The sequence below is a fragment of the Myripristis murdjan genome, chromosome 3, assembly GCF_902150065.1.
Source record: "Myripristis murdjan chromosome 3, fMyrMur1.1, whole genome shotgun sequence".
Taxonomy (NCBI): Eukaryota; Metazoa; Chordata; class Actinopteri; order Holocentriformes; family Holocentridae; genus Myripristis; species Myripristis murdjan.
The window spans coordinates 43,566,357-43,579,270 of record NC_043982.1 but is presented as its reverse complement, the minus strand read 5'-3'; the positions used below and the strand labels follow the sequence as shown (position 1 = coordinate 43,579,270).

The 12,914-nt window shown below is 42.2% G+C and overlaps 1 protein-coding gene across 1 annotated transcript; it reads left to right on the top strand.

Annotated features, from left to right (window-relative positions):
• Positions 1-1,081: 1,081 nt before the first annotated feature.
• Positions 1,082-10,207, top strand: LOC115353954 (leukocyte elastase inhibitor-like). The gene is made up of 8 exons (XM_030044095.1): positions 1,082-1,258; positions 5,130-5,261; positions 5,658-5,775; positions 6,102-6,244; positions 6,721-6,798; positions 9,179-9,268; positions 9,380-9,560; positions 9,973-10,207. Exons 1-8 carry the CDS (start codon positions 1,082-1,084, stop codon positions 10,191-10,193), a joined length of 1,140 nt encoding a protein of 379 aa, XP_029899955.1. The 3' UTR covers positions 10,194-10,207.
• Positions 10,208-12,914: the final 2,707 nt, after the last annotated feature.

The following is a 12,914-nucleotide window of genomic DNA, read 5'->3' as shown; positions in this document are numbered from 1 at the left end:
CAAATGTATTCTTCGGATTATCCGTTGTCTCGTTTCCTCTCTGGCCTTTTCAGCCCGGTCGAATTCCTCTTCAAGACGTCTTCTCCACTCATTCATAGCTTCCACCGATGCCACGTAAACGTAGAGACACACAAGCAACGCAGCAACCACCTCAGCTCCTTCCATGATGATAAGTGTCTTTCTTTTACTGCTTTGTTGTTCGTACTTCTGTCTCGTACTTCTGCTGCGTCTGCTCTGCTGTTGTTCTTTGTTTGTTTACCGCTGTGTCGCCCCGGTCAAAACAGGCAGGCGACGATTACGTCATATCTTACGTCACACAACTTTACAGGAACCTTCCTCCGACTTTGCCCTCTCAGTGGAGACACGGCAGTTGAGAGGGCCGAGAGAGAGGACGTTCCTGTAGTAGTCCCCCAACGCCCCAAAACTACCAGGAACTACTCGGTGGAAACCCCCCTAATGGGGTTTAAGGGGATGGCCTCACTCTTAGACCAGTTAACTTTGTAACCAGAAAACAATCCAAAGTCATTAATAAGTTTCATAAGATGAGGGATGGAATGATCTGGCCTAGACAGTGTCAATAATATATCGTCTGCGTAAAGATTGACCTTGAAATCATATTTGAAAAGTGGGATACCAGTTATATTATGACTAGCCCTGATGGCACAGGTGAGAGGTTCGAGTGCTAGAGTGAAAATAACTGGAGAGACCGGGCATCCTTGTCTAGTTGATCTAAAAAGTTGAAAAGGGGAAGATATTAATCCATTTCTTTGGCTATAGCCTACAACATATACATATGCTACATGTATAAGATATAGTAAGCGTACTGACCACTTTGAAGTATGTCTTTTTACATTTGCTCCCATGTTCTTTTTGCTCCACTGGGGTTGCATCTGAAATAGTGAGGCTAAAATGACATGCCATAACTGGGATTATACTATTACTTCCCCACCATGATTATGGTGGGGAAGTAATAGTATAATCCCACTAATTTACTCATTTTGAATGGGGTTTGATGCAGAGGATTTGCATTCAAGACAGAAGACAGTGATTCGTGTGCTGCATTTTCTTGATATTAGGCACAATGGCAGCATCAAGCCCACTGTCTGAGGCCAACACAGCTTTCTGCCTGGCTTTGTTCAAACAGCTGGATGAAGACAAGAAGAGCAGCAACGTCTTCTACTCTCCTCTCAGCATCTCCTCAGCCCTGGCTATGGTGATGCTGGGGGCCAGGGCCAACACAGCCACACAGATGTCCGAGGTACACACACACACACACACACACACACACACACACACACACACACCTCCTAGTGACAGTTAACACAAATAAATGAACCCAAGGACTTTTGGCACAAGCAGTTTGGCGTCTCTCTGCACCAGGTTAAGCTTATTACTGGAATTTCAAATTCTGAGATTATTTTAAAAAAGTTTTTAAATGTAATGTTCAGCTCAACTCACAGCTGGGTGACTTGTAGTGGCTAATCATGTAAAGACAAACATTTGCCAATACAAACCAAAATCAATTGTTTTCATGCTTTTTCCTCTGTAAAAGATTTGATCTTTTTCAGTTTGACACCAAATACTATGACATATGTTAAGGATTTACACAATAAAGAGTCATGACAACCAAAAAGTGGGTACACATGCAAATAAAAAACGGATCATTGATAGGTTTACCATTCCCCACAGCACTGATTAGGGCAAAGCTTTAGTGTTAAGTTTTGATTTGGTTTGATGAGGTTTGATTTATTTATTTATTTATTTTATTTTATTTATATAGCACCTTTCCAAACCAAGGTTACAAGGTGCTTTCCAATAAAAACAAATCACAAATAAACACACATACAACAACGATGGAGTAAATTACTAAAAGATCCCATACAACAATAAAACATAATACAAATACATAAAACAAGATAAAACAAGGTATTAGTCTCAAACAGAAAAGTTACAGAACTGTCTGCAAGAGTGGGATGGGTGTGGCAGGGGAGGGGGCCTGTTTGGCCAGATCTGTTGGCCCTCATTCAGCATGAATCACTTTAGCTGGCTTCCAGTGTCTGATTCAGAACAGATTCCAGGTCATTTTGCTGATGCTGGCCCCTTGCCAGCTTTGTGTTATGTTGCCATAGGAACTCTACACAGAATTTATATGTGCAGGGGTAATAAACACTCAGGGCACGGTGAATCGATCCATCCTATCACTCCACAACTTGCAGGTGTACATTTTTTCCGTTTGTGTGAGTGCCTGGCTGTCATGACTCAGTGGTTGTCAAAGTTTGGCCTGGGTCCGTTGAAGATCCTTGAAGAGGGTTTCAAGAGGTCCCCAGCAGAATGAGGATAATGTAATTCCACCGCAATTTAATTCACAACAAATTGTTCCCACTTAGATGATCTATATTGAGAATGACTACTGTGAGCACAGATTTCACTGTAACCACTGTTTAATGTCCATGTACAATACAGACAGCTGTACGGTTCAACATTAAATCAACAACAGATGTCCTCTCAGGATCAAATATGGTCTAATGGCCATGCTTGACCTAATGTGTGTCTTCTGGATGGTTTGTTATGTAATAATCACCAGCAACTAAGACAAATTCTCATCCAGCTACATACTAAGTACTTGGCTGAGGAAGTGATTCTGAGTTTGGATGTGATAATTGCATCACTGCTTGCCATGTGAAAACGTGTGTGCACATGCATACCTGGCTGTGTTGTGTGTGTGTTTTTTTTAATGTGAAACAGAGAGGAGATGAGAGTAACATTAATGTAATATAAATGCACAATGTATGTATTAATGTAATGTACAATGTAATGTAATTTCCTGTGAAGGATCAATAAAGTGCTCATCATCATCATCATCATCATCATCATCATCATCATCAACATGAAGCTGCAGTGAGGGTTTCAGCTCCTCCTTAGCAGAGTGCAGGCGTAAAGGCTTGACCTCATAACTCGATCCTTTAACCCTTTGTGGCCAACATTTACACTGCAGTCTGTCACCACATACCACATGGACTGTTGAGAGCAAAGATCATATCTTTTTCTGCACACACACACACACACACACCTTTAACTCAACAGTGATCCTAATGACGAGTAACACTACCAATCGCACCTGTAGGTCCTCTGCGTCACTAAGGCAAAGAAGCTGTGTGAGACAAAGGCAGAGGAAGAGCAGATGCCGACAGGTGCAGATGCAGATGCAGCAGCAGACCCAGAGAAGCAGATTTCCAGTCTATGTGCTGAAGGTAGTAACAAAGCCAACAGTAAAGGAATGACTAACTAACCTCTAACAGAGGGGCTGGGTGCTGTCATCGGTTTGTGGAATCTCACACTTGTTTGTCCACTCTCTTGCGTATTGTTGTCTGACCAATAGAAACCACAGGGTTTCATATAGACTCTACCCCCCCTTAAAATGATGACAGCACATTCAAGATGTATTGTGAAAATTAATTAAACTGGCATCATATTTGAGGCACAATTAATGTCACTGCAATATTTCTTTAATATTTATTATGTACTAACTGATGCCTAAGTTATCAAACTTCACTATTACAGTCTATGAGCTGAGTGTTTAAGTTGATGGTTGGTGTTGTGCTGCTTTGAACACACACCAGTAAAAATACCCCGTGCTGTACAAGGGTGGAAAAATAAATCAATAATGCAGTATATCACAATAATTCCTCTGTAGTGCATTATTTATGCACAACAAGAAGAAGCAGTGTTTTAGTTTTCCCTGCCTTTAGGTATTTCAGATGGACCTATTTCTGTGAATACTCCTGGAAAGGCTCTCCAAAACTTTATCTGACACTTTTCTGGTTTCTTTTGTGTGGGTATTAGTGGTGGTAATGCTTTTTCTTTATATTCTTCTGTTCTCTCTTTGCTCACTTGTACCTTTTCCTTTTTCTTCAAGTCAGTACCGAGTAAGGCCTTGTGATGGCAAACTTACATGCAACCAGCAGCCGGCGATGTTCTCAGATAAAGATGAACTAATAGTCTCTTAAATTAATACAGAAAGTGTTTGGGTGATTGTCACGTTGGTCAGTTACCCTTTTAAGTGGTGAGACCAAAATCATCCACGTGTCCCTGGAGGATCATTCTGGTTCTGGTGCTCCATACAAGTACTTGAGCATATGAGGCTGCTATCATTTCCAAAATAAGACTACTGACCTTTTTAGTGTTATTGTTATAAATGTAAAAAAGAAAAAAAAAAGATTTGCAAGTGTTTTTGCTATATAGCCTGTAGGTTTATGCGCCCTAAAGAAGAAATACTTGTTCAGTGTTGTTGAACTAACAGGTATTCATCCCAGGGATTTTTATCTGTACACAGTCTCCCATCCCCTGTCCCTTTGACTTCCTGTGGAAACAGGGAAAGTAGTCAACCAGCTTCCTACTCCAAGTTGACAGACATATCATATTTAAAATTACTTACTTAGCTTTAGAACAGTTACAAGTTATCATCTTTCCCCACTTTTAAAGGCTTGGTAAACCCATTTTTTTTTTTCTTGAGTGCTGTCTTCATCGTCTACCAAGATTTGAGATTTCCTAAAAGTCAGTAACTAATAAAATGGAGCTTTAGGTGCGGCATTTTCTACAGTGATATTTTCCAGCAGGGCTTGGTGACCTTTAGTTCCCCCTGTAGTGTCACAAGATAGTCTGGACCACCAAACTGTCCAGCAAAGTGAGAAATATCCCACTTGTTTGGACTGAAAGAGCTTCGGCTCTTACGACTGCAACAGTGTGTCAGCTGATGTTTTCCCAGCTGACATTGCTGTAGAGCTCACCTGCTAAAAATTGATCATTTGAGTCAGGAGAAATCAAACAGACGTCCCTTTGCATAGAAAGGACTTCAAATTTACTTTCAAGATTTTTTCTGCACCCAGTAAAAAAAATACATATTTTAATTGCCCCTCAAAATAGTTAGCATGGAGCACCAGGGACAGACGGATGATTTTGGGTCAATCTCTCACTACTGACAGGGGCAGCTGTGTGTGAGCAACAGGACAATCTTCTAGAAACTTTGGGGATTCCTTCAAGTCCACAGTTTCTACTATAGGCTGTAATAAAGTAGTCTTCATCGATCACCAGTTCCAGCTCTGACTCTCATCTGCTTTGACTGTCCACAGTGTCTGAAGGCTCAGGATGATGTCCATGTCAAGTTTTCCAAGCTAATAAAGGAGCTGAACAAGGCTGGAGCCCCGTACTCCCTCAGCCTGGCCAACAGGCTGTATGGAGACCAATCCTACCAGTTTGTTGAGGTGTGTATGAGTGTACACCTGTATGTGCCTATATGGGCAGGTGTTGGTATGTTTACACAAAGGTAGGCCTGACTGAATGACATGGGAGTCATCATGCTGTGCTCAGCGAGTATGAATGAAAGAGTGAGTGAGAGTGAGTGGCAGGTCAGAACATGAGTCAGAGAAGCAGCCACACTCAGCATACTTGATACTTCATATATGGCTGTAACATCTTTTATCCCCTCACTGTGAATGAATCTCAAAGTCCGTCTGTACAGCATTATCATCATCATCATTATTATTATTATTATTATTATTATTATTATTATTAGTACTATTATTATTATTATCATTGTATTGTTGTATTGTCATTGTTGAATAGAGTCAGTCGAGCTAAATATATGTTGGTGGTTCCAGGGGTTCCTGGCAGACACCAAGAAGCACTATGATGCAAAGCTGAAGTCTGTGGACTTCAAAGCCAGCGCAGAGACAGCCAGGATCAATATCAACAACTGGGTGGAGAAGCAGACCCAAGGTGGATCTGACACACAAACACTCACACATACACTCTCAAATGTAAATAGACTGGGGACCACATCCAATGAGGTGGATGTTGGGAGGAAGTGGAAAAAGTGGACATTTGAATCAGAAAGGCTGAATGCAAAAAGCCAGTTCCAGTAAATTTCCTCAGCATTGCAGAAAGGGTATGGATGTGTAAATACAAAGCTCTAATTCGCATTTTATTTTGCCTGGAATTTTCAAATTTTACTCAAAATTCACTTGAATCTTGGGTGTAAACATACAGTTGCTCTAGTTATTAAACCCTGTTATATTCATCGCTGCTCCTTTGTTTCAATCCAGATAAAATCAAGGACCTGCTTGCCCCGGGTGTAGTGGACAGCATGACCAGGCTGGTGCTGGTTAATGCCATCTACTTCAAAGGCAACTGGGACAGGAAGTTTGACGCCGACCTCACCAAGGATGCTCAGTTTAAACTCAACAAGGTAACGCTGCACAACATAAACACAGTTTGGTAGGTTAAATGGTGACAAAAAAGTAAATGTCTGTATGGATTTATGGGTAGGGTGAGGTCAGTAAACTGCATACTGAAGAACAGTATAACTGTTTTTCGTTTTCGTTTTTTGGTCTCAATAAAAATCTGCTTGAGGACAGTATGCAGAGATCTCTTGGGTCATTTAATTTCTGGAGTGTCCTAGAATTTTGAGAATTATGTTTCAGATGAGATGTCACTGAACTTTTTTTTTTTTTTTTTTTTTGCAAACTGTTCATACTGCAGGAACATACCAGAGAGACCAGTACCAGAACCTGACCTGACTTTTCTTTAACCTGCTGTTCAGTGACTCACTAATGTGGAAGAAGATGGGACTCCAAGAGTGTCATTGTGAGCTAGAGCTCTGACAGCACAAATGGTTTTTAGCTCAGTGAAAAAAGACTGCTTTGTGTTTGCTGTCATCCTCAGAATGAAAACAAGCCGGTGAAGATGATGTACCAGAAAGCCGAATTCCCTCTCACCTACATCCGTGAGGTCAACTGCAAGGTAATCAAACTATGAGTCATTCAGTTATTCACCTGCTCCTCATATCTCAACCTCCAGCAGGGAGTCCTGTGATCACCCCCATCCATGTGTCGATCAGCAGGGGAAAAGTGTGAGGTGGATCACACAAAACCTGGTTGGAAGGAAAGTTTGGGCAAGCTGCTCACTTGGCCACAAGGGGGCGTGGAGATGGAGCTGAGCACCGACAGGGCTGGAAAATACCAAAAGCTTGCTGCCAGGCCCCATGTGGACTGGGCATTTAACAACACTTTACACCGTGCCTCATGAAAACAGACCTCTTGATCGGCTTCTTGTTTTTTTTTTTGTTTTGTTTTGTTTTTTAATTTTTATTTTATTTGAAGGTATTTTTTGTGAGGACCAGGGACTGTGTGTCCGACACCGTAGTCTGCAGCACGGGGGCCCCGCAGGGAACGGTCCTGGCTCCATTCCTCTTCACCCTCTATACTGCAGACTTCTCATACAACACACCCACCTGTCACCTGCAGAAGTTCTCTGATGACTCTGCAATCGTCAGTCTCATCACGATGGGGACGACAGTGAGTACAGAGAACTAACGCAGGACTTTGTGGACTGGTGCCAGCAGAACTGCCTCCAGATCAATGCGGGGAAAACCAAAGAACTGGTGGTGGATTTCCGCAGACGAGCACTCTGCCTCCCGACACCGGTGAACATCAAGGTAACGGATATTGAGATAGTGACATCTTATAAGTACCTGGGAGTTCACCTAAACAATAAACTGGACTGGACCCACAACACAACTGCACTTTATAAGAAAGGCCAGAGCAGACTCTATCTGCTCAGGAGACTGAGGTCTTTTGGAGTGCAGGGGGCACTCCTGAAGACCTTTTATGACACCGTGGTGGCATCAGCCATCTTTTATGGAGTGGTCTTCTGGGGGAGCAGCATCTCGACGGCTGACAGGAAGAGACTTGACAAACTGATCAGGAAGGCCAGCTCTGTCCTGGGATGCCCCCTCGACTCAGTGGAGGTGTTAGGGAGAGGAGAATGATGGCTAAGCTGTCATCCATGATTGTGAACGACTCCCACCCCCTGCAGGACACTTTAACTACACTGGAGAGCTCCTTCAGTGACAGACTGCTTCACCCAAAGTGTGTGAAGGAACGCTATCGCAGGTCCTTCCTTCCTGCAGCCATCAGACTCTACAACAAGCAGTGCTCCCAGTAGACCATACACTCCCCAAGACTGCACTATAATGCACATTCTCCCAGCACCTTAACCCCCCCCTCCTCCCACACCCCCACCGCCCCACCCACCCATACACACACACACACACAGCACTACTGGTAGATAACACATAAAGACTGGATGTGAAGGGGTGATTCCATAAGGCTGGATCAAGTGTGACAGTTCCTGAATCCCAGTACCAGGCGTCAGGTTCTGCCACTTGGTCTCATGGTTTCACACTAACCCTGAACCTCCGTCGGAGCGGGTTGTTCCCCAGGTTTAGGTTTTTTCTTCTGGTGTTTAAATTGTTCATATTTCTATTTTGTTTTTTTCTATAGTCCTTTTTAGAATGTTTATATTGCTTTTTGCTATTTATTATCTGTTCATACTGTTTATAATGTAAATTATGCTTCATATCTTGCTATCCACTTTGCTGCTGTAATGCGTGAGATAAAGGAATATCTTATCTTATCTCTCTTATCTTTTTGCTAATTCTCTGTTAATTATCTGGTCATGTTTTACTAACCTTCTGTTAATTTTTTGCTAATTGGCAAATCACATTTTTTTCCATGTTTTTGACAGAAACCAAGTGAATCTGCTCCGGTTTCAAAGGACTAAACAATTTATCACAAACAAGAATATCTTTTTTTCATATCAGGGTCCCAAGGACAAAATGGGGGTTCATAGCATATTTATTTATTTATTTATTTATTGTTTTAATTGTCTGGGACAGTACCCATTTAGTCAACAGTTAAAAAACTGCAAATGAGCCAGAGTTAGCCACAGAGGCTAATTTTCATCTGTTGTCCCTGGCCAGAACAAAATAACATGTTAGAATAAAATAACATGCCATACCATCAGAGAATAAGCAAATCAACTAAAATAACAATCACTACAGCATGGATAATCACAGCAACATAGATTCAACACAGGACAGTACAGCTGCACACATTAGGCAGTGAAAACAAAGGCTAAGATGATAAGAGGCAAAAGGACGAGACAGTCAACTTGGGGGTCCGAAACAGGGAACACGTTTGAAAGCACCTGAGCTCACCTGTCGGTCCAGTCATTTTTCTGTTTCTTCTCAGCCGGTTTTGATCATTGACGACGAACATTCAGGCTGTTTCTGCATCATTCTACATTCAGTGTAACAGTTAAAACTCACTGTGTTGGACAGATCCTGGAGCTGCCTTACAAAGGGAAGGACCTCAGCATGCTCATCTTCCTGCCCTATGAGATGGAGGACGACACAACTGGTCTGGAGAAGGCAAGAGGCACACGCACACGCACACACACACACACACACACACACACACACACACACACACACACATATTCATAGATGCAAACTTAATTGGTGACATTGTATCCATTGCAGCTGGAGAAGGAGCTGACCTACGAGAAGTTTGTGGAGTGGACACAACCACACAAGATGTACACAGTGGAGGTTGACGTGGGCCTGCCCCGATTCAAGATGGAGGAGTCGTACGACCTGAAAGACATCCTCACCCGCATGGGGATGGTCGACGCCTTTGATGTTAGAATGAGCGACTTCTCTGGTAGGACGTGTGGCTGGACCTCCATCAGCCATTCACATAATCAACTGAAGAGCGGGCAACAGAGCATGCAGCTAGTCTAGTCCTGACTCTAAAAAAATGTCCACCACTGTGAAGGAAATGCATGACAGCTGACGAAATCCTGAGGGGGGTTAAATCAGTCAGCATGCATATTGATTATTGTGTACAATTTATCATGGTACAGCTAAACAGCTGAGGAATTACAAATAAGTTTCCAAATTCTTAAATATCAATGCTAAAATGTGGGATACATGAGTATATCATTAGGTACACTTCATATTTTGTGAGCCTGCTCTCTTGATTTTCCTGTTCGATGGTTTCCTGTATTCTCTGGTGTCCAATATTATTCTAATCTATTGTTTAACTTTTTCCTCTTTCTTCTTTCTGCTGTCAGGCATGTCTCCGGCCAACGACCTGGTGCTGTCCCAGGTGGTGCACAAGGCTTTTGTGGAGGTCAACGAAGAGGGAACCAAGGCTGCCGCCGCCACCACTTCCGACATAATGTTGTGCTGCGGCATTCCCACATTCATCGCAGACCACCCCTTCCTCTTCTTCATCCGACACAAACCCAGCATGAGTGTCCTGTTTGCTGGCCGATTCTGCTCGCCTGCCTGAGCACTGCAGTGCTTTCTCAGCCAGGCAGTATCTGTGTGTGTGCATGTTCCTACATTCCACATTTTGGCTATTTACCAAAAGTTAATTACACCAACATTTAGAGATATCCTGATAACAAAGAACAAACCCTGTCCACCTTTATTGGAGGGTGTAATAAATATTTGTATCATTATCATTTGGGCAGGATGAAGATAAACTGGAATTTGAAAGTTTGAACTGAACCTCAAACTCAAAGAGCTGTTAAATGTTTCGCCCTGCTCAATAAAACCTTTCTCTCACTGAGGTGGTAACTATTGTGCTCTTGTGTCCTGATGTACATTAGGTAGTATTATATATTTTATATAAAGTTTAAATAACTAACAGTGTATGCCTTCTAAGATGGAAGGACAATGTACAGAAAGCTGCGTGTGGTTAGGAAATCCACAATATATATACACTACTCACAAAAAGTTAGGGATATTTGGCTTTTGGGTGAAATTTATGGAAAATGCAGCAGCTGTTCCCTAATGATACGACCTCGATGAGCTGGAGCATTGTCGTCCATAAAGATGAAATTAGGCCTGTGTTGTTCATGCAGTGGCACAATGACTGGATTAATGATGTTATTCAGGTAACATGGGCTTGTCACTGTACCAAGTGTAGGGCAGTTCTGTACTGACGTGTCGTCTTGGTCTCATGATGTCAAGATGTGAACAGCATGATGAGGAGGACTGTTTAAATGCCACTTCTAATTGAACCAGGAAATTTATTGGTTGATTCATGGATCAAACACCTGATGTGAATTTTGCCGTTAAACTCCTTGTTAGAGAACAGCAACTTGTGCAAAAAGTACTGAAACATTGAACAGTTGGACATGTGCATTCAAAAGTTCACATTCAAAAGGTCACACTAAGTTCACCTGTAAAGGTTATAATGCATTTTAGGTTCATCCTGAAATTTCACCCGAAGCCGAATATCCCTAACTTTTTGTGAGTAGTGTATATTGAGATACAGTATATACAGTAGCTATATCTATACAATTAAGATATGCAAACATACTTTAACAGACTCATTTTGTGCTTACTCACATGTCCTGAACCAGTTTTCTCCCGCATGAAGGGACATCTGCGTATGAACAGGCTTAAAATCTCTGTATATTGTCTGGCTGAGGGATACCTTGGTTGGGGATAGAAATAATAGAATAAGTTGAACATGTTGTCTTAAAGTGCCATTATACACTACTCACAAAAAGTTAGGGATATTCGGCTTACGGGTGAAATTTCAGGATGAACCTAAAATGCATTATAACCTTTACAGGTGAACTTAATGTGACCTTCTGTAAACTTTTGAATGCACATGTCCAACTGTTCAGTGTTTCAGTACTTTTTGCACAAGTTGCTGTTCTCTAACAAGGAGTTTAATGGCAAAATTCACATCAGGTGTTTGATGCTCCAGCTCATCGAGGTCGTATCATTAGGGAACGGCTGCTGGAGACTGGGGTATACTCAAATGGAGTGGCCTGCACTTTCTCAGACCTGAATCCCATAGAAAACCTGTGGGATCAGCTGAGTCGCTGTGTAGAGGCTCGGAGCTCTGTACCCCAGAACCTCAATGTCCTGAGGGCCGCCCTTCAAGAAGTGTGGGATGCCATGCCTCAGCAGATAATAAGTCGACTTGTGAACAGCATGAGACGTCGTTGTCAAGCTGTAATTGATGCTCAAGGGCACATGACAAGTTATTGACACTGACATTTTTTGTTGTGGTATATCCACCACTGTTGTTGGCTTTTGTTTCAAGAAATTGTTTGAGATGAGGAAATCACCAGTGTATGCTTCGACTTAAATGCCCTACTTTCATGATATAATATCATTGTAGCGTGAACATTTTACATTTTCCATAAATTTCACCCGAAAGCCAAATATCCCTAACTTTTTGTGAGTAGTGTATATATATTTCCATAATAATGATAAAAGTAACCTACATTGTTTGGCTGCTGAGGATGTCATACAGTGACAGATCATTTCTCCGAGGGGACAAAAGTTCTGGGTCCTTTGCCTCAAGTGTATCTTTTAATGCTTTGAGGAAAGCAAACTGACCCAGTGAAGCAGGTGCAGCTGTTTGCTCATCATGAGGTCTTTGTAATATGGAAAAATGCAAGAATATGTTAGACCGAGCTGTGTGAAATAGTAATGAACAGACTGTAACTAGTAGAGAAATAAAGTTTCCCCCACAAATGACCAGAATTACAGTATCTTGACAGCATTTTACCTGTTCCAATTTCTTGTTGTTGTTGACGATGATGATGCCGATGATGAGGATGACTTCAACTGCTCAAGATACTTGAGGAATTGTGCTTGTTTTTTTATTGATGGGATTAATCTCTCTGACATCCTCTCAGAGAGAATTTCGAGGGTTGCTCCATCAATATCATTCTCTTCAAAACAAAAAGGAATACAAGTTATTAAGTTTACCGAGCAGCTAACCCGGCTGCTGACCGAGCAGCTAACCCGGCGGCTGACCGAGCAGCTAACTCGGCGGCTGACCGAGCGGCGGACAGCTGGCTTTAGACTCGTTGGCCCGATAGACGCTGGATTAGAGACACCAAGCTACCCCCAGCAGCCAACCTTCTATCTTCAACCATGACTCGTGGAGGGGCTAAAGGGAAAGAGGAGACAGCCACTAAAAGTAGCATGGATGAAGAATATGTTTCAATGAGTACAGTACGGGAACTACTTAACCAAC

Bases quoted from the DNA above. Each gene is read 5' to 3' on its own strand.
- LOC115353954 (XM_030044095.1), top strand. From the start codon at position 1,082: ATGGCAGCATCAAGCCCACTGTCTGAGGCCAACACAGCTTTCTGCCTG. The intron at 1,259-5,129 runs GTACACACACAC...GACTGTCCACAG, and splicing joins CAGCCACACAGATGTCCGAG to TGTCTGAAGGCTCAGGATGA. The intron at 9,561-9,972 runs GTAGGACGTGTG...TTCTGCTGTCAG, and splicing joins TAGAATGAGCGACTTCTCTG to GCATGTCTCCGGCCAACGAC.